At 34.7% G+C, this 23046-nt stretch overlaps 2 protein-coding genes across 3 annotated transcripts in view; one reads left to right on the top strand and one right to left on the bottom strand.

Annotated features, from left to right (window-relative positions):
* Positions 1–919: 919 nt before the first annotated feature.
* Positions 920–20008, bottom strand: LOC144437894 (metabotropic glutamate receptor 3-like). 2 transcript variants are annotated; one of them, XM_078126937.1, is made up of 12 exons: positions 19522–20008; positions 14508–14643; positions 13231–13556; positions 11228–11430; positions 9935–10173; positions 8765–8910; positions 8114–8312; positions 7062–7516; positions 6070–6232; positions 4810–5153; positions 2767–3050; positions 920–2478 (listed from the first exon to the last, which is right to left on the bottom strand). In XM_078126937.1, exons 1-11 carry the CDS (start codon positions 19891–19893, stop codon positions 2802–2804), a joined length of 2832 nt encoding a protein of 943 aa, XP_077983063.1. In that variant the 5' UTR covers positions 19894–20008; the 3' UTR covers positions 920–2478; positions 2767–2801. The 2 variants fall into 2 exon arrangements, with proteins under 2 accessions (XP_077983063.1, XP_077983055.1); XM_078126929.1 differs by having other exon boundaries at positions 920–3050.
* A 918-nt stretch (positions 20009–20926) lies between these two features.
* Positions 20927–23046, top strand: part of LOC144437912 (protein kinase C delta type-like) — a 44310-nt gene continuing 42190 nt past the window's right edge. Inside the window, exon 1 of the mRNA XM_078126956.1 lies at positions 20927–21092. The gene's annotated coding sequence lies outside the window, so the exon portion shown is untranslated. The remainder of the gene's footprint in view (positions 21093–23046) is intronic.

Genomic DNA, 23046 nt, shown 5'->3' with positions numbered 1-23046 from the left:
GAAATCGCCCAAAATATTTGCTAAACAATTTCTACTGGAAATGTATGTTGTCTGAATGTAAAGTATCTGGATCTGTATTGCGAGAAGTCTGAACAATCTATGTACATCAATTTTAGACTTTTTAAAGAAAACTGAGATGCCATTCTCATGTCTAAGCAATGAATATTGCACCTTTCATTGTACCTAAAAGAAACCAGCAAATGAGAGAAAGATACACTATCAAGAAACAAATCAAAATCTGCTTTCATTAACTCTAGTGTAAATGAGTCCTTTTTGACAGTCAGTCTTGATTGGTTACGATTTGCTACATCTAATGCTACCATATCACTTGTGATCAGGACAGTATAGCCATATATATGTGGAGTACAAACACCCCCTTAACGCCTGATACAAAGACTACACAAAAACATGATAAGATCACCGGAGTTAGGGACCACTGCAACAAGATCAGACACAACGTGTCCTAGGATAACAAGACTGGTTGAAGTGTTAAGTAAAGGAAATACAACAGACAGAGGAGACCCAGGGATACCAACTAACACCAATTTATGGCAGTGGGTACTTTGAGGAGTTTTGGGCACACTTTCTGTCATATTAAATGACAGTATACAAAACAGCCTCTCAGTGCTGTTATATTTTCATGAAACTGCTCTAAGCTACCCATTCAAAATTACTAATTAACATGGGTTGTTGTTGGCTGAGTAGTAAGCTCATTTGCAGTCCACTGCAGTCTGGTTTGGAACCCACCAAGTGATGGCTGAATTTCCAGGTCTGTGTGTAAGAATGCTCTTGTTCAGTTTATTCTACTATCAATGTTGGTTTTCTCCTGGTAGACTGGTACTCAATGTTGGTTTTCTCCTGGTAGGCTGGTACTCATTTCTGTTTCCTCTAGTTTTAACACTAGGGCACCACACAATCATAACACAACCAGAATAACAAATTTCTGAAGTAACTTGGATGATGAAAAGCATCATAATGATTCTACAAAACTGCACACAATATTTGACAAACAATTTAACTTTTATTCTCCATATAATAAAGGCAAATACTACCTATATTTTCTCTATAAACACATCATTCAGATAAAAATTGTACAGCATAGTAATATGACAGAACCCAACGATGCATGAGTACAAGTCATTGGTGTATTTGAAAGTATGTTTGCAGTAACCTCTGGACATACTTTCATGAGTATAGTCAGTGAAAGTGTAGCAGAATACAGCACAAGCATGAGAGCAAATACCCACACTGGCATGAGAGCAAATACCACACTGGCATGAGGGCAAATACCCACACTGGCATGAGAGTAAATACCCACACTGGCATGAGAGCAAATACCCACACTGGCATGAGAGCAAATACCCACACTGGCATGAGAGCAAATACCCACACTGGCATGAGAGCAAATACCCACACTGGCATGAGAGCAAATACCACACTGGCATGAGAGTAAATACCCACACTGGCATGAGAGTAAATACCCACACTGGCATGAGGGAAAATACCCACACTGGCATGAGGGCAAATACCCACACTGGCATGAGGGCAAATACCACACTGGCATGAGAGCAAATACCCACACTGGCATGAGAGCAAATACCCACACTGGCATGAGGGCAAATACCCACACTGGCATGAGAGTAAATACCCACACAAGCATGAGAGCAAATACCCACACTGACAGTCACATGCCATGGGTTCATTATTTATCTGAAACAGCAAATTACAGTAATACGCACACAGTGTGATCACATGATTTTATGTACAAGAAAAGACTGAGCACTCATTTACATATCATTTGCATCCAGGTACACACTGCAGTACAAATACCACTAGTATGCATGTGCAAATAATCACTGCCATATATCTAACAATGTACATAATAACATATGGCTAAATTTGACATCGCAATACACATTTTAGAATATTTTGAGCCATAACATAAATAAAAATTTCAACTATAAACAATTTCATCCTACGCTCTATATATTGCACATGAACTAGTAAATGATGGCAAGAGACAAAATCTTGGTATATATACATATAAACTGTACAAAAACATTGTAAAAAAACACACTAGAAAAGTAACAGTTCACAAACATTTTTGAAAGGTGTTATTAGGTAACACATCACTCAAGGTAAACTAAGTTGTTTTTAATATTGTATGTAAAATGTAAATGATGAGCTTATATTTAAGAAAAGGATATTAGTAATAAACAGTTGTATTTTCTACTAAAACCACACCTCCCTTTGTGGTGATGATTTGATGATGTTCAGTATACCACTCCATCACCATCTCTTGAATTCACATATCTATTTGCACTCACATCCAAAACCAGGTTGTCATGGGTGTAAAATGATATTATGGAAGTTACAGCTTGAAGTTACAGACCTGAAGGGTCTGGAAATGGACACGGTTTAAGGCAAATAGAGTTAGTATGTCAAACCAGTTCTTCCTTTCAGACAGTAGGTACTGATCTAATAATTAGCATAATAAATAAGTAATATTAGTACTAGGTTTGCTGATATTATCCTGGTTACAATATTTTATACTAGACATCGATAATTATATTGAAATCAGATACAGCTGTATATGATTCTTTCAGCAATTCATTTCTTCACAAAACATTTAATATTGTTTTTGAAACTTAACCTAAGGGTGATATGCCATATTCTTGATACCACTAGCCAATGGCGTATCATACATGGTAAACTATACTTCAAGGAAAAGTCATTTTTAGAAATATCACATTTGTCCTTACTTACTATATGTAGAAGCATTTGCTGTCAAATCAAACTCTTTACAACTCATGTATACTACCACAGTCTTTTTCAAGTTCTTCTAAAATTCTTTTCAACTCAGCCACTCTAGAGAGAGCATTAAACTTCCTATCCTCAGCTACAGAGAGTTGTTTTTGTATATCTTCCAGCTGTTTCTGAAATGTTTCTTCATCTAGATCACTGTCTGTGTTACTTGCTAGTGGTGTATTTTCAGTGATGTGACCATCAGCTGTTAGAATTCCACTACTGGATCCCACATCACCTTGAACCTGAACAAAGGCAAACAACTTTTAATAAAAATCTATACTGAGGGGAATATAGCTGAATTTATACATTTTTAGGGGGTAATTTTTAATAAATCTATACTGAGGGGCATCTAGTTAAATTTATACATTTTTAGGGGGTAATTTTTAATAAATCTATACTGAGGGGAATATAGCTGAATTTATACATTTTTAGGGGGTAATTTTTAATAAATCTATACTGAGGGGCATCTAGTTAAATTTATACATTTTTAGGGGGTAATTTTTAATAAATCTATACTGAAGGGCATCTACCTAAATTTATACATTTTCAGGGGGTAATTTTTGCTGCATATCAAAAGGTATCGTACTAACTCCTACTTACTGAAAAAATACTTATTTTAACCATCACTTGCTATTGGCACAAAATAAACCCCAGTATCCATGCAGATATCAAACAAGTCCATATTTTGCTAAAATGTTGAGGAAACACTTATTATGCCATTCATCATGATATCACCATGGAGACAATGTCCTACAATACTGGTTGTTACTGAACATTTTGATTTCAAATACAAAACTTTAACTGATTAACTATAAATTAACAGTGAGCTCAACAATGAGTGACTTAAGTAGACTTTTATCTGACTGAATGAAGTTTCACCTAAACTGAGTGACTTAAGTAGACTTTTATCTGACTAAATGAAGTTTCACCTAAACTGAGTGACTTAAGTAGACTTTTATCTGACTGAATGAAGTTTCACCTAAACTGAGTGACTTAAGTAGACTTTTATCTGACTGAATGAAGTTTCACCTAAACTGAGTGACTTAAGTAGACTTTTATCTGACTAAATGAAGTTTCACCTAAACTGAGTGACTTAAGTAGACTTTTATCTGACTAAATGAAGTTTCACCTAAACTGAGTGACTTAAGTAGACTTTTATCTGACTAAATAAAGTTTCACCTAAACTGAGTGACTTAAGTAGACTTTTATCTGACTAAATAAAGTTTCACCTAAACTGAGTGACTTAAGTAGACTTTTATCTGACTAAATGAAGTTTCACCTAAACTGAGTGACTTAAGTAGACTTTTATCTGACTAAATAAAGTTTCACCTAAACTGAGTGACTTAAGTAGACTTTTATCTGACTAAATAAAGTTTCACCTAAACTGAGTGACTTAAGTAGACTTTTATCTGACTGAATGAAGTTTCACCTAAACTGAATGACTTAAGTAGACTTTTATCTGACTAAATGAAGTTTCACCTAAACTGAGTGACTTAAGTAGACTTTTATCTGACTAAATGAAGTTTCACCTAAATATGAGACTGACTGAATAACCTACATGTACTATATTGAATGTTGTATAATAGAAACCATAAAATGGAAAACTGTTGGCCCTATATGCATGGGTTACAGTCTTCTCCACATATTTGGAAAAATAGAGGGGCATCCTCATTATCATAATATTCCATGGTATTATCATATTTTTAGATTTAAGAACGAAAACATTTTTTTAACATCAAGAAGGCCTAAAATAAATTCTTATTTTCTGCCATGGTTTGGAAAGATTAAAAAATTCAAAAGCAAGCAAAAAAAGCCGCAAAAATATAAACTTATTTCAGTTGAAATATAACTTGAATTATTAAATTCAAAATAGCTAATTTTAATATTATGAGACTAGGTATGAATGAAAACGTATGACTACAGTTACTGTTACAGTATTAAACAAAGGATTTACAAGTCTTGAATTCTGATGTATGTAATAAATAGGTAGTCATTACTCACCCTTGAAAAGTTTGCATTCCCAACAGATACTTTGGCCCTGTAACCATCTTTAAGGTCAAAGGTCGATTCCCTCCTGTTCTTTTCAGGTTTGAACAGTATGATGAATAGTTTAGGAATAAACAGTGAAGACAGTGCTATGGTGGAATTCAATATCAATGCTAAGGAACACACTATGATTCTCATTTTGTTACCAGACTTGAAGTATGCAGGAAAGAAAGACAACCACACCAGTCCAGTGGTAAGGATAGAGAAGAATATGGCCTTGGAGTCGTTGAACTGACCGGGTAGTTTACGAATACGAAATGCCAAGTATGAACAGTACAGGGCTAGGATCAAAACATACACTACAAATAGAAAACACAGATGAAAGATATTATCACAAATGTGATAAGTTTCAGTAGTTTTATCATAACTGTGTAATAGGGAACTTGCAAACCCACCATGTTGAATGTTGCATCATGGGAAATGTGATAATAAATACTGACCAATTAGTATTATAAACAATATTGTGATATTGTTTGTAAACAAATGATCAATTCATAGTCACCCTGACCATTGTGGGAGGTTTATTTTATCAGTAGCTGAAGATTATGAATCATGATAACCACAGATAATCCCATAGTCCTTTGCATCTGAGCATGCTCAGTCTGGATTGCAAGTTCCCTATTCTGCTGAGCAAATGTGTACATATGTTTATTTATGAGATAAACTGCAATCCACTGATATAGGCAAGCACAGATATGTAGTTGTTTTCATTAATTAAAAACAATGATTGAGAAACTATTAAAAACATCAAACAATTAATATCACCATGATACGGGAACTAATATAAATAGTGGACTGACAATGACAGTGGTTTCCATTTTCAACTTATTCAGTTAGGAAAACTTAGACCTGTCCAGCTGATGCAGCCACTGACGTCACTTATAATATTTTTTGTTATAGAATATAAAGTACAATCATTTTGCCATGTTAGGTCATTCACAGAGGGTGACCACAAGAAAGACAAAAAAAAGAGAGTTTGGTATATTTTATCTACTTACTATCCTTTATGTTTCACAGTGTTCCTACATTTCTCATGGCCATAGGACCAGTGTAAGTACAAAATCTATTCTCATTGACTTACCAACAGTTGCCATGTGACCATCATAAGTATCATAGTTACATTTTAGCTGTGTGTTTATCTCATTGACTTACCAATGGTTACCATGGGACTAGTACCATGGTTACATTCTAGCTATGTTTATCTCATTGACTTACCAACAGTTGCCATGGGACCAGCGTAAGTCCCATAGTTACATTCTAGCACTGTAAACATAGGGTTGGAGTAGTTTGGATGAAGATAACCTGGTTCTATCCATACCCATAGTACTTGGATGATAATCTGTACTCCAACTATGCTGGCAATTATCAACATTTGGTACTGCAATATTACAAGAAATTATACTTTTTAGTTCAAGTGTTGTGATACACAATTATACATTTATATAACACATTATTTATCACAATTTCTGATTTCTATATATATATATATTATTAAACTCAATTTCCATGTCAATTAACACAATTCAAAAGTGTTCATATTAAATATTCAACTGTTTTATTATTCTGGCAAGATTATTTTTGACAAGTTATGACAGAAAATAAAACAAACTATTGTGATATATTGACATCATTACAGTCAAGACTTTTGGTTTCACTTGAAGACTTAAAATGTGTTATAATGCTAATTGTATTGTACTTACTGAACCATACATTAAATCATCACATCACTACTAAATGGTAAATCTAAAGTATCACATTTAGGTTATACTGAATCAGTGATTCAAAGATGGGGTGTGTCATTGACATCAAGATCATAGAGGAACTACACAATGAAACATTAAAAGTTATGACAAAATAAAACAAACTATTGTAATATATTGACATCATTACAGTCAAGAATTTTGGTTTCACTTGAAGACTTAAAATGTGTTATAATGCTAATTGTATTGTACTTACTGAACCATACATTAAATCATCACATCACTACTAAATGGTAGATCTAAAGTATCACATTTAGGTTATACTGAATCAGTGATTCAAAGATGGGGTGTGTCATTGACATCAAGATCATAGAGGAACTACACAATGAAACATTAAAAGATTCACTCCATGGCATAATTCAAGATGAATACCATTACACTACATGTAGAATTGTTTTATGTTTATTTAGATTCAAGTTGGACTGAGCATACTTAATCTATACATACCTTTATACTGAGGTATGATGGTGAACCTGCTGACAACCTGCGATTGAAAATCCTTGATATCCTGTTGGTTTTTGTTATCAAAGTTCCCACAAAGGCTGCAAAACTAATGCCTACACTGTTAACTACAGCATTACACACAAAGTCACTTGGCTTCTGCAAAATCAGGCAAACATTTGCATAACAAAGTGCAATACAAGCCAATAAGCAGTAACTCAGCTCAACACTGGTTGCTTTGACGATAGGAGTCTCGTTATGTTTGACAAAGATGAAGAATACTATAGCTGTTGCTAGGAGACAAAGACCTGCAGTGATGTTGAATGCTATGGCAACAGGGTCATCTAAATAAACAAAGTCTACAGGTAAAGTGATGCATTCAGTTTGATTGATGTTGGTTCTCTGTCCATTCTCACAAACTGTACAGGTTGCAGAATTCACCATGTTGCTAATACTGTTTTCTGAATGAAGAGAAAAGACAAAAACTAGAATTCATTGCCAAAATTTCAACAAAGAAGTTTCATTACACAAAACTAAGAACTGAATTCACAAAATCTTTACTACTCAGATGTTCAGCTCATTTATAATATTGACGATATTGAGGGGAAACACTGTTGTGCCAAGTTTACTATCTTGATCTCCTTCGTTTTTTTTCCGTTTTTTTTCCAAATTGCTGTAGACTGAAAACATTGTTTGTGCTTTCCTTTATCACACAACTTTAAAACTTGAAAATTGAAAATAAATTAGAGCAGAATGTTTCCTTGGCAACAAAACTTGTCACATTGGCATTTGTTTAATTTATTTTTACAATGAAAATCACGAAACCTGAAACAAAACGTGATCTGGCTCGACAAAAATCTTACCAATGTTGCTACCGTTTATCCTCTAGACAAATATCTCTAAGAACTCTTATATTTTAGTATTCATACGTATAATTACACTTTCAAAAAAACTAATTTACTCTTTGATGATGATGTCAGTTTGAGATGCCCTCCATTTGTATTAGACCATAACTAATAATATTGGTGTAAAAAAACATCACATTAAAGATTACAAACCCTGGCATTCTTCACATTTCCAGCAACATGAGGGATTTTCAGTGACTTTGAAATATCCAGGAACACAGTCTGGGGAACATCTGGATGCAGGTGATTGGTTGCCTGATGACCAATGAATATCACGGTTTACATTGAGTCCATATGTTGTTGACCAATCACCAACTTTGTTAAAAAATACATGACTGCTTACAGAATCATGCTGCAATTAAAAGAATTTCAAGTCAGATCAAGAGATTGGACTCTGTTAGCAAAATAATTCATCTAAAAGATACAAAAGGATGTTTTCACAACAAAATATAAGTTAATTTAGGGAAGGATAACTCAAAGTGCAATAACTTCTTCTTTAATTTGTTGAATGTTTTCAGAAAACATCTTCCATGATCATATCACCATGATCTATCACAGAGTATCCCTACAAAACAATTCTGACATAAATATATTCTCTAGACTATAAATTTGAATAATACTTACATAAAACTGTTTCCAGTGTGATGACTTTTTCAAATAAAGAAGAGTTTTTTTTGATACTATTAATTTGTTTGTGTCTGATTTTGACTGACCTAAATCATTCATTTGACAATGGACTGACCAACTGAAACCAAAAACACGATCGATACATTGATATTTGTGAACTTTATGTCATACCATTACCTGTAGGTTTAAGATTTCATATTTAGCCACCGGTTCACCATCCTTATCAAAGTAGAATTCTTCATGGCCGGCAAATGTTACGTTTCTAATGGAGTGCAGGTACATCTCCATATCCATGTTATCAATCTTTGTCAGGTTACAGTGGTCTAAAATGAACCAATCAAATCAATATGGTATGACCTTTGACCTTCAAATTACATCTATCCTGCCGTACCAAGAATAATTCAGAGATGTTTAAAAATTGAGAATTTGCTCACTTCAGAATTTGACCACATGACGTAATCATTTGTACATTTGGAAATATTCATATTTTTTTTAGCAGTTTGAGTGATTGGTCAGATAAAACAAGACCATTTGCACAAGAGATCAAATCACCAAAGTTTGCAAAATCTTTTGGCAACTAACCATATTTTACTTTGCAGTTTGCCAGAATTCTCAGTTCAGTTGCAAACTCCAGCAAACTAAACCTACATGTAACTTTAGATTTATAAATATTTTGAAAGATTGTTGCAGAAATTGCTGACTCATCAGTAAGTGATAGCCTTATGGTGTTGATGGGAAATGAAATCAATACTTAAATTTAGCTGGTGGTATCATATATAGCTGTTTGATTGGCTTAATGATATAGAAATAGAATATCTTAATTGTCTGCCATATTTCTTTAAACAGATGCAGTGTCTGATATATGTTTCTAAATAGACATGTAATTGTATTATGATGAACACAGGTAGTTTTGATATTAATACAGAAGACAGCTCTATGTAGGTTTCTATTCCTATGGTTATATTAAAACTTGCATATACTACTATGGAAATCATGCTATAGGCAAACTATGCCATAAATTAAACCTATTGCAGTGAAAGATCATACATGCGAGTGATCAAGGTATCTTGGTGGTGTCTATATAATCCCCCTGCAATTAAGATAGTGTCAACACAGAATGGGGTGTGACCACTTGAGGAAAATATGCTATCAGGGATGCCACCCTACTGTCACGTGAAAAGAATTACATTGATGTCCATTGAGTGTTTATCAATATGCTGCAAGTTGCAACAACAGTTTTAGTTTGAGTCTTACAAATTGTGATGTCCATGCAAACTTCGGTTTTACCACTAGAGGGCGCTGTCTAGTTACAAGACCATTTGGATTCCTGACAGTGTGCTTCCTTACCATTGGTGCATTCCAAGTAGTCATGGAGACCATATGCTAAGGTATAGACAGCATCAATCATAAAGGCACTTCTCTGGCCATCACTTTGCTCTTGATAGACATCAGCATAAGTTTCATCCCCTTGACAACGTTTCATATTTGGTACATCAGTGTCAAAAGTACAGTTGTTCAAATTGCCCAGAGTATCTTTAAACCATGGATTTTTTGTATTGTTGTTGGCTTTTAAATTATAGAGGTGCCTGTGGAGAAAATGATAGGGTAATATGCTTCATGTTATCAAATTAGCTATATCCTTGGCCCTCATAGTACCCTATACATCTTATTAATTAATTAAAACCCTTAAGATGCTTTAGACTCCCTAGGCCATAGACTTTTTATGCAAAAGATTCCCCTAGGCCAAGGACTTTTCATGCAAAAGACTCCCTAGGCCAAGGACTTTGTCCACTACAGAGTAGGATCTTACCTACTCTACAATTATTAACTTTTATCTTGAAAGGAATAATAAAACATACAACCAATCCTATTTTTTTCCATATCCACCCATTATATATAATATGTTATCAAATGAATATTTCACCCAGATATGAGGTAAAGAGGTGAAAATTGGCCTTATGCAAATGAGTAAACTTGTCTGCATATATGCATACATGGCATTGTAATGATGAATAGTATAATGGCTTAATAGTATGCATAATAGAGATAAAATAACATTTCCATTTTACTGGAGCATAGCCGTATCTCTTTCAAACGTCTGTGACTGGAGCAACAAGAAGAACAACACTAGATGGCACTCTGCTTAGGATGGTACTTTGATATTGACTAGCTATATGTAGAAAGACTGGCAGGAAATGAATTCAGCATAATATGCAGAGTGAGCACTTGCTATGATGAAATGTATCATTTGTGTCAATTATAAATTCAAAGAAAACATTAAATGCGAACATAATCATGGTTGGACAAAAATCAACAAAACCAATGTGGACACTGACTTTTAATCTTACAATAAGAATTGAAAATAGTAACAACAATTATTTCTGATCTATAATTTATTCCTTTTTCTCTGAATGTCTTCCTATGAGCTGAATGTTGTGTTTATTTCTAGAGAGAGACAGGTACTTGTTGTACATACAATACAAACTTTATACAATTGGTAAACCAAGTTACTACAATTTCCTCTTCTAACCCATTGTTATTTTCTCACCTGACTGAAAGAAAACTGAAAAATTCAGTGAACCCTACTGCTGTCAGTTCAATCTACATGTGTTCCTTCTTAAATTCAAGTCATGCACTTACTTTGTAAAATTCTTATCAATGCCACCCTTAGGAGCAATTCCTAGCATTCCCTCCAAGATCACTTCTCTACCCCCTGTATTTACAGTCTGCATGGAATCTCCCCATGAATCACTTGCAATCCATGTCCGCCCTCTTAAATCTTGCTTCACAGCTTCATCTAGTATGCGCGAAATGTCGTGCTTCAGGCAGAATGTAAATATCACCTGAAATAAGACCAACAATAAACACTCTTCATTTCAAACAAGTAGTAACTGTTGACAATAAATCATAATGAGTTCATCGTATACTACACTTAATGGAACCAAGGTGTAATTCTGTGCGATACCTTTTATTGTACAGATCTATTTTGACTCTTTCTGCTGCTGTAACTTTTGTAATATTGATCCCAATGTTCTCAGCAAATTATCTCACGTTAGAAGAAATAAAATCTGGCAAAACAAGTAAATTTGTTTTCAGTGAAAATTAAAGCTTTGTATCACATCTCATACGTTATTTGAAATTAATATAGTGAGAGTACAGTGTGATGTTCCCAGTAGAAAGCATACAATTCTCTCAACTAGATAATTCAATTTGTTACATTCATTCACTTAATTGGTTGAGATGATGAAGAACACTCTTGTAATCAAAACAGTGTCACTTTTCTCTCCCTTGAATCACCAAAACTAGAAATGAGTAGACTCTCCTGATAATCCACTTTCTTTGATTGTATTGCTAACTCTATCATCCTTTCACTCTGAAACATTTGAACTGTAGTCTCCAATGAATTCTGCAGTGGTTTCAAACTATATGTAGTTTGTATTTTAAATACCAAAGTGATCAATGGATGGATTTTATACTGTGTTTCCTGACTCAATGTTTCACTCTTTGCAGTGATTTCTTGACAGTTTGGATATGTCATATCAAATTATTGAAATATCAAGTATTATTTTCACAATATTGACTTAAAATTGAAACTTTTCCGTTGGTGATATTTTTTTAAAAATCATCAATACAACAACATTACCTTAGGAGTGTTTGGTTTAAAAAAAAAATATTGTATTTTTATTTGTTGTGTATTTCAATAGCCAACATGTTAGCACCTCATCTTTGTATACAGTGTGCTGACATAAATAAGTCCATCTTTAATTGCTAAAACTGTATATATCATCCCAAAGGACACACCTGATAATTTATTGTACTACGCAGGTGGCTTCTTTTAATTCTGTTTTAAAGCAGTTTGGATGAAATTAACAGGATGTGATAAAGACACAAAAATAATAAATCAACTGGACTCTCAATCAAAATTTCACTTCTTTATCATAAATCATAAAAAAACCTCTCTGGTTGAGTTGAATGAAAACAGTCAGAAATAACCATCCATCATACAGATAATACAATATTAATGATGTACAGTAGTGGATTTCATAATCACTGAAATTCTAGATCTAGCTTGTCAATAATTTATATGTCTATTCAAGATATTGCTTATCAGTGTGTTGGCTGTGCAAATTTGATGTGTCACTGAAACATAACCATTTCTTGATCTTCCCCTATACTTTATGATGTGGTGACTCTACCCAGTTTGTATTATTCTGATCCACAACAGAGATTGTTGTCTTTCATTAGAGAATACACATGTCAGCTGCTTCATGTAGTCTGTTTACAATGAGGATGGTAATAGTATTTAGTAATATCAACTGATTCCCAAGTCTTTCCTGGTTGTATTCATATTATGTCATTCTCATAAAAGCCTAATCATTGACTCTAAGGGTTTTTTAAGATCAAGATTCTGATGTTATGAGGACCAGACATAGAACTTGGTATGTCAATATACCGGTACAACCACTGCATGAAAAGTAGCCTTACCAGTTTTGTATACATGACCGTCACACAACAGAAATGCGGTATTTCCGGATTTTCGGCAATTTCGTTGTGTGACTGTCAAGTATACGCAACCGGAAACACCATCCTTTCATGCAGTACACCTTCATCTGTACTGTACTATTTACTTTGGAAATTCTCACCTCAGCTTTATTCATTTCTTTCATGCCTTTCACAATGTCAACAACTTCCTTCTCTGTAGTGTGTCTTGACAGCTCATAGACAGAGGAAATACAGACATTGAGATGTTTCAATTCTGTTTTCAATGCTTCCATTCCTGGTATTCCATAGTCATCTTCAGTATGTACAATTATCACATAGTTCCAATCATAATGGGTTGTCAAGGCAGCCATTACTTTGGCCTGGTTGATGTCTGACGCCAGAGTACGAAGAAAAAACGGAAAACGCATTTTGTCGCTGAGAAGGGGACTGGAAGCAGAATAACTTACTTGAGGTATTTGGAACAGACCTGGTGAATTGAATAAGAACATGATATATTGACATAACAGTCTGATTCGGGATGTTTTGCCATCATTGACAATATAGGCATATATCATGCAAACTCATATTATATGCTAAATTCATACAATGATAAAGAGTACAAGATGTCTAGAAAGTTCATTTATTAACATCACATATTCCATTGTTTTTAATTCAGAAATGGCTGAAAAGTAGTGGGCCAATTCAGTACTGAATGAAATCAACTCAGAATTATTTTCTATATAATGTCGGTTTTTACATATATAATATCTTTAATTTTGTTGATCATTAATGTTTTTTTAGTAATGAACTCTGTGCTGAAGTCAATCTTATAAATTATTGCAAAACTGTAAAAATACTGTATGAGGATGTCAAATTATGTTCTGAATGGAAGTAACTTTGTAAATATTCCAAATGCAACAAGACTGAGTATTTAGGTTTTCCCCCCTTCATTTGCAATTAAATTTCACCCTGTGATAAACAAATATAGGGACATACAGACAGCTGACATAATTCATATCATTGTACACAAATGTTGAGTCTTGTAGGATTGCTGTCATGAATCAATATTCTCCTGACTCACTATGATAGAAGCATCTGGTGAATGACAAAAACTAAAATTTTGGTATTTTGGAAAGCAGACCATAATTCAAGGAAAGTGGCTGGCTGAAATCAAAATTACCTTCTAAAATTATCGATGCTCAGACACACAATGTTTATTTCATAGTTATATGCCACAATTAAACCTACATGTCATAGAATTCTGTTATATAGTACCAATAGCTGAACCAGGAAAACATATTTCAAGCAGATTGATGTACCAGCAACAATAAGCCATTTGTTTGTCTGTGTGTAAAAAAAACTGACAGAATTTCTTTGCCTTCATCTAATTAATGAATTGGCAGGATTGAGTAACACTACTCCCAGCATTCACCCTTACCTAAGAGATCTGCCACAGCTATTGATGTAGTACTTGACCCAGTACCTACCACACCTACGGTTGGTGGACCAACATCATCACAATCACTACATGTACAGCTTTCTCTTCCATCTGCGTTAACAAAAGACAATGCATGCTGTAAAGAAATAAAATTCACTGTTATTTTCTGTAAATCAGGAATTTTAAATATGCAAAACACTAAAAATAAAATCATATAACATTGACTAGAGGCAGTACAATGTGTCATTGATATAAACGGCAGCTCTTTTAAGTTTAAATGTATTTCTTTGTATTTCATGACTAAACCAATCTTTGTAAGTATGGAATCTAACCAAAAATGTTAAAATGATGCCCTCTATGGTCAGATCAGGAAACATCACAGTACAATGATGACGTCACTAGTGCATGGTTGTTTCAGTCCAAAACTGTGAAAGCATGGCCAACATGTACACACACTTTAAAATCTCTTTTGTCAACTGACTATATAATATATAGTGAGAAACATAAATATGGTAACCCTGATAACAGTTCAGATCTGCTGTCATAAAACTATTTGATAGAATTTGTGAAGCATTTCCACTTTTTATTTGTGATTTTTGAGTAGGCTTTCAAACTTAAACATCATGAGAAACCATTTTTATTAATAGCTTTGTTTTGCTTTTGTTTATCATTGGAAAAAAAAACTCTGATGCTAACCTGGATCACTGTAACAATTAGAAAGGGTTTGCAAATATAGACACAACACCCAATTTGTTTTTGTGCAACACATTTCAATTTTTGTCAAGTAAGATTATTAAGAGCCATCCTCTGAACTTTGTCTATGAATAGAAAGGAAGACGAGATGATCTGATGTCATTGTTGGATGATCACAACATAACTATAATCCATCTATTTACATTCAAATCCCCCAATATAGGGTGTCTAGACCCAACTACCATGATGTATCTAAACCATTGGAGACTATTCAGGTAATACTGTGTGATTAGACAACATAACTTATGAAATTCTTCCATAAATAACATCATCTTGACCTCAGCAAACTAACTTGCATTAGTCAAAGAAATATATGGTTTTCATTTCATAATCTTCCTAATCGTATAATACAACATGCATGTATAAAATTGAAATTCAAGACAGCATCTAATACAACAGAGAACAGAGAAGACAAGTTAGGAACTATGACTAATGGTCTTCTGCTATTTTAAGACACATTAAGTTATATATTCTTGGACTGGTCTAGTTATTATTTGTCTCCTAATTACAGGGATCTCATAATAGTTGGCAACCTCAGCAGTGGTATTTTTTTTATTTTTTTTATTATTATTATTACTTTATTATCCCTCACGGGGAAATTTGTCTTGCAACAACACAGAAAAGCATACATATAATCTCACACATTAAAGTAGTACTAAGAACAACAAAAGTACGAAGACAATAAAAACTGTGTAAAAGACTACATAAAAACATTCACATTCCTTTACTTCTTATATTCTCTGGTTAAGTATTCTGATGGCAGAAGGTACGTAACTGAGCCGAGCACGACGTGTTCTCAAGGATAAAATTCGATACCTGCGACCCGAGGGAAGCATCTCAAAATACTGAACTAAGACATGGGAAGGGTCATTGGTAATTTTTGTGGCTTTAACAAGTGCTCGTTTTCCATATAATGATTTCATGCTTTTACATTCAGTTCCACATATTTTAGTACAGGTATTGACAACTGTCTGTAATTTGTTAACATTTGAAACAGTCAACCCTCCAAACCAGCTTAGAAACATGCACATCTGGTCATTATACTAAGGTTGAACATCTCAGCATCATATAAGAATTTAAATTACCTCATGTTCTCTTTCTGCAACTGAATTTGAAAAACGAAACTACTGCTACTGTGCATACATTGTTCTAATTACATAAAAAAAACAATATTTGCTAGGCAACTCTCTCTCCCCCCCCCCCCCCCCCCCCCCCCATGTTCTCATTGAATGTATACTACTACACGAATGTATAGGCATTAGCAAATTTTAATTTCCTGTTTAATTATTTCAGTATTACATGCAAATAAATCAACCTGCTGTCTCGGTCTGTGAAGTATGACACTACCTCAGCACTTCTATATTGCCATTAATATTTTGTGCAGTGGTTGGAAGATATTGTTTTGTAATTACTGTACAAACATTATTTACTACAGTGCATTGCATCAAGATTTCCTTTTATCACCAAATGATACAATATGTATGTGAGAAAATAACAGGACTATATTGTATATCACTAATTTACAAATTAAGGGTTAGTTTACTTAGTTGGTGTGATTAGGATAAAATGTTCTGATTAGGGCGGCAGAAAAAGAAATAAACGTGTTTCCAACAACACGGCTTCAGAAAAAAAGAGCACCAATGACGTTGTAGACAACTGTACAGTTTTTAATAATGTTTATCCACATGCTGATCTATGCTATATATAAGTGTTCATTTGCTGAATGATTATCCAGATGCCTATCCAGCCCTGTTGTTATCTTTGATATGTGCGATTATTTGGCTGTTGTTATGGGCATGGTCTTTTTGCTAGGCATATTTGCATACATTTTTTGAATGTTTATTCACTTGTCTATTAATCCCTTATCTTTGCAATATACATGATCATTTGGCTGTTGCTAAGGGCATGGTCATGTTGCTAGACACATTTGAGTTTTAATGTTCATTCACTTGTCTATGAATCCCTGATGTTATCTTTGCAACATATGGCTGTTGCTATGGACATGGTCTTGTTGCTAGGCACATTTACATACATATTTTGAATGGTTGCTCATTTGTCTAAGAATCCATGTTGTTATCTTAGTGAAATTCACCATCATTTGGTTGTTGCTATGGGTGTGGTCAGGTTGCTAGGGATATTTGCATATATTTTTTGAATGTTTACTTATTTGCCTACAAGATGATGATGTTATTTTAGCAAAATATACTGACATTTGGTTGTTGCTAAGGGCATGGTCATGGTTGCTAGGGCCAATGGTGTCAAAATGTTTTGAACAAAATCTGCAGAATAACACTTAGAAACATCTCATCAAATTTCAATTTCATTGATAAAGTACTTTTTAGTTATGTTTTTGACCAAATTCACATTTTTACACCAAATTTACACATCGTTGATGAGATCATTATATGCATATTTCTTTATCTGTACACCACCAACTGCATCCCCATTAAATTTCAGCCAATCTGCTCAGTAGTTTTGGAATTAAAGATTTTTAACCAAAAAGCCACATTTTTAGCCCTAATTTGCATATTACTCATGGAATCATCATATCAATACAATTCTAACCTATACACCCCTACACATGCTCCCACCAAATTTCATACCAATCTGCCCAGTAGTTTTTTAAATTTTTTTTTACTAAAAATGCCATTTTTGACACACCTGTGATGCGATCATTTTACGTTGAACAATTTCCCAACTAGACACCAAAAGTAAAGTCCCCACCAAATACCAAGGCAATCGGTCTTGCAGTTTTTGAGTTTACGTCATTCACCCCCCCCCCCCACCACACACACACACACACACACACACACACACACACACATACACACACAGAGACACACATAGACAGACAGACAGACACACATAGACAGACAGACAGACAGACAGACAGACAGACAGACAGACAGACAGACAGACACTGCACCCTGCCTATAACACTAGTGAACCTTATCAGTTCAGTTATGCTAAAAAGGGTTGGTAGGTAGGGAGTTTATTTAATTTTATCTTTTTAATTGTTTTTATTTTTGAAAAACATTGCTTGACCCAAAACCAAATGGAATGTAGGTCAGAATACCCCTAAGTGACACTTTGGTGAAATGTGTACAAATATCACTACATGAAGGTCAAGAAGACAAAAACATTACTTTTTTTGTGTGAATGTCATTGAATGTTTAAAAAAAAGTAGCGACTTAAACTGGGATTGGTTGGTTATCAGAAACACACAATTTTTTCATTTTTGCCTTTGAGAAGAAATGAAAGGGGTACAAATCAACCCTGCCACATTGAATCTCTTCTTTTGAGTTTGTACATTTTGAAAACAGTTTTTAGGACACATTGAAAGTTTCTTTGAATAAAGTAACTAGTACATAGGTTTATTCCTGCTACCAGATAAAGTATTATGGGATGTTAACTATTCTCTCTCCTCAACATTATAATCAGCCTGTGTTTTTGTATACTAATACTATGCACAGGTGAAAATACCATAAATGACATTACCATTTTGCATTGACCTAAATTCAATGGTCACCATCTGTGACTGATCTGATGTCTAGAATATTCCCATTTCTATGTTCTCGGTCATTACATTATTTTCTAGGTTTTAGGACGTCCAACTGCAACAGGTTCATTTGATAGACTTCATTTTCCTGACTCTAATATTAGAGAAGTGGATGTTATTCCTCGTGTGTTTACCTACTATGAGGGCAAGTTTTTGCTATTAGTATTACTATGGGAGTTTAATTGCACAAAGATTGAGGAACAGAACAGAACTGATGGGTGTCCTCAGTACTGCTCCATCTGCAAGTTAAAGCTGGGTGATGCATGTATAAATTCACTGCTGACTGAAATATGCTAAGATGTGAGATCCAATGAAAATCCTGACAAAGAGTTCCTAAAACCTACAAGAAGATTGAGAGGATCGAGTCATCACGAGCAGTCATCTACATGATCTATGGCAATGTACTTTTCATGGGTTAGTGACTAGAAGCAGAGTTTACATTTTTTTTTGCATATTTAAAAGATACACATAGTTTGTCAGATTTAATTATTCATATGAAATTTGTTTCACATAAACATCATATGGCCAATAATTCAAAACTTACATTCGCATATGAATTAATATCTCAATTGTCATACATCACTTACTTCTTGGTTGATGTTGTTCATATGTTAATAAAACTATATGCATTTTGTTTGGGTGTTTGTTTAACCCCCCCCCCCCCCCCCCTTACCGTGGACGTCCATGTATGCCCTTACTCACCTCCAAGGCTATGTTCGGGTCAGAGCAATCATCTTTAATATCATACCCTATCTTCACCTTAGGCAAAATATCATCTCTGAGGTTCACGTTTTGCACAGCATATAACATACTTTCTACCCACAGTCCAGCAAGCTGCTGTATACTTCCACACGTCACTCGACCATTCTCCCCGGGAATATGTATCGCGAACAGTCCTCCAAAAACAACAACGCCCGGCTCATATGCTACCTTCTCGTCGACATGACTGTTTTCCACATAAGTTAACCAAGCTGGGTGAGTGACATCTATTAAATCACCATGATTGTTTGCATGAATCAAAATCGGTGATAGTTGAAGGACAAATAAACAATAAATACCATACATTGGAAACATGGTTGACCGGGACTGCGGTCAGTGTGTGAGGAATTTACACTCAGAATGTCGGATATTATTGAGGAACCCACCACTGACGTTCAGTTTTTCCTGGTGACATCCGTCCTGCATATCCGTCCGAGTTTTTCTCTGAACGGGTGAACGTATCACTCCCTAGGTGGAATAATAAAACTTGTATTCAATAGAGCTCCCTAAGATGTGTGAAATTCTGACGTACATTTTTTTTATTTGGTATCCTAACTGCAGCAGTACTATTGTAGCGATGTTTCGCTCCATGACGATCTCCTAGTCTGCTACAGAAAATAAAAATAAATATAAATAAAATGAAAATAAAAGATAAACAGATATTGCAAACAAAACCGAGGCTACAATAATTTTAGTTGAAATATTTTTTTTAGTTTTATTTTATTTTATTTTATTTATTTTATTTTTTATTTTTTATTTTTTTTTAAAGTTTTCTTATCATTCCGGGGTTTGTACTCAAAACTAACGCCAGTTTTGCATGTTTGCGCCTTAAACCTCAGTGAGAACGAAAAAAAATGCTCAAAAAATGCTTTAAAAAAAGAGCATACATGCATGCATACATACATACATACATACATACATACATACATACATACATACACATACACATACACATACATACACACACACACACACACACACAAACAAACACACAAACACACAAACAAACAAACAAACAAACAAACAAAATCAACACTCCTAGGAAAATCTGATTTGAATTGGAATATTGTTGAATAAAGTCAACACATCAGTATTTTAGTTCCGAATTATTTGTTTGTCCCTTCATTCTGAAATGACAGGGTTAAATGTGAAGTTTTAATTTGTCTGACATAACATAATGAGTCAATAAAAACTCAAAGAAACAAATGCTAGTAATAATAACATTATATAGTAAACATGCACAAAAAACTACGCATCTTGAACGCTTGTATTGGGGTGGCACCCCTGGTCATGGCGCTAGCACGGGACATGGTAGTGGGACCCCGGATTACTTCCGTCTGCCCAGCGCATTCGTTATCAACCCACCTGTGGTGTGGTAGAATCCCATATCTCAGTTAGTCAGATTTAGTGACACTCATTCTAGGACTGTCAACACAAGTCAAGAAGAGTGAACGGCTGAATTTTAATTTCGTTGGATTCTTTACATACTATTAATCAAGTACATCTCTGTGAAGGTAAGTTTAGAGAACGTTTATTGGCGGGAATCACTAGTGTACTACAGTGTGTACTCGTGTTATTGACTTGGAAGCCGAGGGCAACACAATGACACTGCACTGCACTTGTACGTTACATGTCCGAAGCCATGATTGATTACATCGTTGGAATACACAACGTTACATGGTCGATCGACACCAACGACATAGTGAATCGTAGTGTCCGGTCCGGAGTGTTCAAATAAGTGTTTAAAAAAACTGTCACGAAACTTTTAAGAGTTATGAAAGTGCCACTCCACTAGGGCCATCGGGTCAGTACATGGTTATGTTTGAAGTCCTGTTTTACGTCACGTCCATGGCTTGTGTTATTCATCGTAAGCCAACTAAACACAGGCTGAAGGTGGGGTCAACTTGACCGGTTACATACTTCTGACATGCCAAATATTTTTGTCCAGGGCCTTTATTACAATATTTCCGGGTTTTGCAAGGACGAATTGTTCACACTCCATGCTCTTCGAAGCATCCCGGGAAATCTGGGGTGGGTGGGGTATCACTACTTAGTCTTAGTCTAGATTCTCGACTGGTACAGTATTATTACGTTTTAAAAAACTCCATCACTACCTACACAGGTAGTGATGGAGTTTTTAAAACGTAATAATACTGTACCAGTCGAGAATCTAGACTGGGTGTCACTCTCTACAGTACAAAACTAGTATTATTATCACTTATGTGCTTGGGTGTATATCCATGCTGAGTACCACTACTACTACTACTTCGAATCGTATTGTTCCGGTTGCATACCTAGAACTCTATTTACATCTCATACCTCAGGATGCCACGAAACGGGGTGAACTCTTTATTTCAGCCCACTCATGGCATGTGTCTGTTTCACTATCATGGTATCACTACACATCAGCAATCCTAGTATAGTTACAACTAGACAATACATTTCACACGTCACCTCCCTGCAACCCGGAAGTTGGCTGTCTAATTCGTGGAAGCGCTTACAAAGACACAAGGAAGACTTATTCTTAGTAGTCTTGTGTCAAGGTTACAATGTAAAAGAAATATTTACATTGTCAATACAAATTTTAGTAGAGTAAAACAAACCTTCAGGTCATTATCATTATCAGATGTGTCATCTTTTCAAGACAACCAATTCATTGTGTATAGGTCTACCCTGGTATTTGTGACATTTGAATCGTCCAGAGGATCATTCTCCCCATGATAAACAGTCAGGATTATGTACTACCTTTGTCCAAAGTGACAGACCAGGATTATGCTTTTCCCCTGAAGGCATTCAAGTGAATTCAGCCACAGAAAATCCACACTGAAAAGATCACTTGTTGTATATACCATAGACTCTCCATTGGTGGGGAGGGTCTATGATTGTATATACCTGAATCACATAGAATGACTGTTCTAGTACATACCAGGAGAACACGCAATATACTTCAATCAAAATGTTTTCCACCTCAAAATTCCAGATGACAAAAATACCTACAAATATAACCAGTTTTATTAAGCATCATGTAAAGTTTTAAGAAATTGGGAGAATACTGCTATATAGTCTAGTTAGTTTACAAGTTGATGCGTTATGATTCATGATCGTAGTAATCGTAACGCGGCATATATGAACCAGACTAACTGCTATCAGAATCAGGGAATGCAATTTGTTACATGTATACTTGATATGGGAGCATAGAAAGTGTAAATGTCGATTAACGAAAACCACATGTCAATACCTAATGTTGTTTTTCATTCTAAAAATGAGGATCTGAGTTTATACAGATGGTACACTTACTTTGAAATCTGGTGAAAGTGTTATTTGTACTTCTAATTACTATTATGGTTAGTTTGATCTTGACCTAAAATAAGCCTGGAAGTAACGATCATCTGCAGCCAAGAGAAAGTGTTAGTCATTTCACTGACTTTAATGAAAACATTCTGCAGACACTCTCCAGCTGTGATGATC

This window comes from Glandiceps talaboti, chromosome 1, assembly GCF_964340395.1.
Source record: "Glandiceps talaboti chromosome 1, keGlaTala1.1, whole genome shotgun sequence".
In the NCBI taxonomy this organism is placed as follows: domain Eukaryota; kingdom Metazoa; phylum Hemichordata; class Enteropneusta; family Spengelidae; genus Glandiceps; species Glandiceps talaboti.
The sequence above is the reverse complement of the archived record's forward strand: the minus strand, read 5'-3'. Positions and strand labels throughout refer to the sequence as shown.